The 4,564-nt window shown below is 42.3% G+C and overlaps 2 protein-coding genes across 5 annotated transcripts in view; both read left to right on the top strand.

The window, feature by feature from the left end:
* The window catches only part of GEMIN6 (gem nuclear organelle associated protein 6), a 5,817-nt gene extending 1,800 nt beyond the window's left edge, over positions 1-4,017 (top strand). For all 4 annotated transcript variants that reach the window (XM_018085511.2, XM_018085509.2, XM_018085508.2 and 1 more), the window contains exons 2-3: positions 394-539; positions 2,673-4,017. In XM_018085511.2, the coding sequence (XP_017941000.1) occupies positions 412-539; positions 2,673-3,048 (504 nt within the window). In that variant the 5' untranslated portion in view covers positions 394-411 and the 3' untranslated portion in view covers positions 3,049-4,017. The remainder of the gene's footprint in view (positions 1-393; positions 540-2,672) is intronic.
* A 231-nt stretch (positions 4,018-4,248) lies between these two features.
* Positions 4,249-4,564, top strand: part of SRSF7 (serine and arginine rich splicing factor 7) — a 6,612-nt gene continuing 6,296 nt past the window's right edge. The window contains exon 1 of the mRNA XM_029964853.1: positions 4,249-4,276. Within this exon, the coding sequence (XP_029820713.1) occupies positions 4,249-4,276 (28 nt within the window). The remainder of the gene's footprint in view (positions 4,277-4,564) is intronic.

Below are 4,564 nucleotides of genomic sequence, written 5' to 3' on the forward strand. Positions count from 1 at the left end.
GGGGGGATAACGCTTGTCCACAGGCAGCGGAAGGGCTTGGACCCAAGTGCTGTGCCAGTACACAAAGCAAAGGCGGTAAAATTTTACCTTCAAGGGACGGCGATCCCGATGGTTTTGTAAGAGGGCAAGAGCAATAAATGGAATGTTTAAAGCGTTGAGTTACCAGAACAGTGATTTTTGAGGCTTTGCTGGTGTGCCTTTAAAAACAGGTGAATTGTGTGGGAAATTACAGAACTGCAGCTGTGTGCAAAACACTTGTGGGAACGTCTGCTTTTAAAAAATGGTAAATTTTACTTAAGATGAATCTTTATCCTGGAGGCAAACTCAGTTCTGATGTGAAAAGCAAAGCAAAAGGATTCACTGCGTCTGCTAATTGCTCTGGTTGTTTTCTAGGTTCTGGATGTAGGAAATATGAATGACTGGCAGAAGAAGAGCCCTCTAGACTGGGAAACATATGTGAACAAATTGGTGAAGGTTGTTGCAATTGAGAAACACGAATATGAAGGATGGGTTTTAACAGTCGATCCGGTTTCTGCCAGGTGAGTACCAAAGCTTTTATTTCTGTAAAACTAATAGAAAACAAGGTGGTTTTTTGGAGAAGAAAAGATCCCAAAACTGAAGCAAACTCATTTGGAGCAAAAACTGCACACTGGGGCTGTGTATCTGGGTTTATTTAATTGGCAAGGCCTAAGAGAAAGCAACATTGTAGTTTATAAAAATAAATCATGTAATACAGTGGTACAGCAGGAGGTCAGCATGAGCTGGGCACCTCTGGAGAGGGACTCAGAACAAAGAAGTCCTTGGGCTTTTATACCCTTACAGCTCATGTGCCCATTGCTCACATGCTCCTCATGCACTTTGCATGTGCTTCTTGGTCCAGTGGTGATTTCTGGTCTGGGGTCTTCAAACACCTTATTGGATTCTTTCTCTGTGTCCCTGCAGACAGGCCATTAACTGTTCTTGTCGAGTTGCAGCTTCTGCTGATGGCTGCAGCCTTCTTATCGTCTGGTTTGTACTTCCTGTGCACCTACTCACTGACTGAGCATGGGAAACTAAAAAGTCCTTGATTTAGAGTAAGCTCTGCTTAGCAACAACCAAACCATCAGCGTGCTATCGACATTATTCTCATGCTAAATTCAAAACTCAGCACTGTACTGGCTTCTAGGAATATTGCTAAGAAAATTAACTCTACACCAGCCAAATGCATATCTGCAAGTTGAAAGTTCACAGCTTGCAGCCTAAGGCTTCAGCAAATCCATCTGCTCATGTTAAGCAGGTAAAGCTAAGGGAACAGCATACTAAAACACACAATATTGTAACTCTGACTTTCTCTTATTTAAAACTTACAAATGAAACTAAACAGCTATTATTTCTCAACAATCCACATCTTTAGGACTGCTTTTAATAATATACCAAGCCCTACTTTACAAAGAGAGCAGGAATGCAGGAATATTTTTAATGCTTTAGGTGTTGAAATCCTTATCCTCTGTCCAGAATTCAGTGCCCTGCTTTTCCCTCTAGCCAGACACCCATGGAGCTGTAGTGGCTTCTTTGGAGAGGAAGCAAGGAAAATTAGCAGGGGCATTGGACAGAAAGCGGTACCACAGGTCTCTAGTATCTCAAGTGAGTAACTTGAAAACAGGGTTTGAGAGGCAGAATGCACCAGGCAATCGGCAGAAATTTGTCTCTTTGCTGCCAGAGCTCCTTCATACCTTTTTAGTTTTGAGCTTGTCCCAGACAGGATGAAGGCTAGAAACGAAAGCATTCAGCTTCTGATGTGTATCAGAAGAATTGGTTGTTGCTTCAGTTCTGGAGTAGCTCTGATAGTCTTCTCTTGGAGTTTCTTACCATTTTGGTAGGAAAGGTGCATGCAGCAGTGAGTGATTCTGGTGAAATCAAGATTTCACTGGACACAGCCCAAAAAGTCATTACTTCCACTAAGGGTGGTAACAATAGATTAGTGAAGTGCTGGCATCAAATTCTGCAGTTTTGGTTCCCAGAAGAGGAAGACAGTTGTTTGTTATATGAGGAATTGATCCTAGAAATATAACAAGCTGCCTTCCTACCTGCATTTAAGGACTTCTGGGGTGCAAGTACCCTTAGGAAAAGACAAAGCTTCTACAACATGAACCTGAACCTGCTGTAATGTGTCCCTTTGTAACACTCAAACTATTATTTTCATTTAAGAAACTAGCAACAGTAATTTAAAAAAATATTTTGTTAGTAATGATCAATAAATATTAATAAGTTTTCATTAAAAGGTTCTAGTGGTGTTAGCTGTCACCATTGCCTTTAGTATTGAAAATGCTAAATGTATTGAAGGTATCATTGTTTCTGAAGACTTCAGGTTCTTCAGCAAGGTTGGGAAAGCTGCACAAAATTATTTAGATTCCGAGCCCTGGTTTTAATGTACACTTCGCTTCTTTAATGTTCTGCTTGATAGTGTCTAGAGTAGTTTCAAATTCAAGACCACCAATTGCTTGCAAAGCCCACATTTTTAGTATTTTAAGGGTACAGCAGCATTCTTTTCAAAGAAAAATGCTGGGTGCTGTCTATTGCCTAAGTACCTGGGATAGGCTGATGCCAATGAGCATGATTTCCAAGAATCTTGGCCTGCGTTTCTCAGTCTTCAGTTAAGAACAGAGACTTACACATCCTTCTTTCCTTGACAGCATTGTCCTTGCAGCATTCCTGGAGAATGAAAAGGTGTCCATTTCGGTTGTCATGGGCCATGCTGTCCAAGAGGTCGAAATACTGAAAGAAGGGGACAGTGAAATGAAGCAACGCCTTTCTCGCATATTCGCGCCCAAAGAAAGCAAAGCCTACAGCCCAGAGGAACTGGAGAAGAGGAAGAATGACTTGAAGACGTGGCTGGAAACAAACCACATCCCTGTGACAGAGCAAGGGGAGTTGGGCAGGACACTGTGTGTGGCAGGGGTGTTAATGATTGACCCCCCGTATGGCCCCGAGCAGTGCAGCAGCTCCAACGAGATCATCCTGTCCCGGGTTCAAGGTTTGGTACAGGGTTATCTGGAGAAACAACAGTGATGTCTGCTGCTTAAAGCATTTGTCTTTAGGGAAGGGTCTACCTGCCCTGTTTTAGGAACCGCGCTGGGTATCAGTATTCACTGTTTGCAAAAATGCTGGGTTTAGATACTTTTGTCTGATTTTTTTTGTATGTAAAGAAGGGGATAAAACAAGCGGTATAAACCAAAAGCACAAACATTTTTCATGCAGTATTTTTTATTAAAAGCGAGCCATTAGGTAATGATGCTGTATTAAACTGATTTATCACTTAATATATCAGTTTAGTATTTTTGTAACAGTATTGTGAAAGGTGATATACAAGAAATTTAAGCTGTGTTTTCCTCTGCCTTTAAAATTAGTTTGATTAATTATCTAGTGGTGTAGGTATGTTTATTTGAACTGCTTACCAGATTATTTTTTTCTTTTTTTTTTTAGAAAGAGAATTGTGACACTTGGACTTCCAAACCAGATTTAAAACAGTTAGTTCAGAAAGCTGTTTTATTTTGTTTTCTTTTGTTGTTGTAGTTGGTTAATTGTTGTTTGTTTTCCTCACAACTGTTATCCTGGTTTAGAACATGAATTATGATGTTGCCCAAATTTGTAAAATTATTAGGGAAGGTTAGCAGGCAAATTGCAAGTTTTAAAACCACTTAAAAGCATTCCCTATCTATATTTGTTATTTTAGAGCAGCAGCGATTGGAAGATCAGTGTTCTGTAAAACGAGAATGTCTTGCAATTCAGTTTGTGGTTTCTTTTGCTTTTTTTCTAGTTTATGACAACACACAATGCAGGAATCATTGTGTGATTATTCCTGAGATTATTAATCCAGTGAGGAGCCTTCAGAGCCCTCATTTATCTCAGAGTGTATTTGTTTTGCCTTATTAGGAGCCAGCACCAAAACACATTGCTGTGCTCACATGCAGCTGAAAAGTCTGTCTGACCCTCATTAATAAAAGGCTCTCCTCATTCCTGCTGGGATTTATCTAAAATTACTTTGAATCTGTCAGGTTTGTGTCAGTTTTTCTTAAAAAACGTCTACTGCACATGCACTCTTGTATGTGTCTCCCTGGAAAGGCTGACACGTGAAAGCTTCAGCTGCCTGAGGGTATAAACCAGTGCCTGAACTCTGCAGCACCCAAGGGGTGGTTGGGATGGATCTGATGTGTGAGCCAGTGTCGGGTCGAACTCTGCCCAACAGGTTTGGCACAGTTTGGGAATGCCATGTTATTTGGGAATGCCTTGTTACAAGGTAGGAAATGCTCCTGCCTCCATGCTGTGGAATAAGGACTGTGGTGTCAGCACCTTTGCCCCCAGCCTCAGCAGGGCCAGAAGCCAATATGGGTCACACATGAGGGGTGTGAGGCAGAACAAGGGGCTCTGGTCCCCTCTGCTCCCTCTTGGCACCGCCAAGGCGGGAGCACTCACAGGGGCTGGTGGGAGGCGAGCAGCCCGTGCCCAGGAGGAGCCCCCGGGGAGGTTCGTGGCTTAGGGGCTGCCACGGCCACTACGAGGCGACCACATCCAGCGCCGCCCTCTC

Source organism: Manacus vitellinus, unplaced genomic scaffold (genome assembly GCF_001715985.3).
Source record: "Manacus vitellinus isolate BGI_N305 unplaced genomic scaffold, ASM171598v3 scaffold_81_pilon, whole genome shotgun sequence".
NCBI classification, from domain to species: domain Eukaryota; kingdom Metazoa; phylum Chordata; class Aves; order Passeriformes; family Pipridae; genus Manacus; species Manacus vitellinus.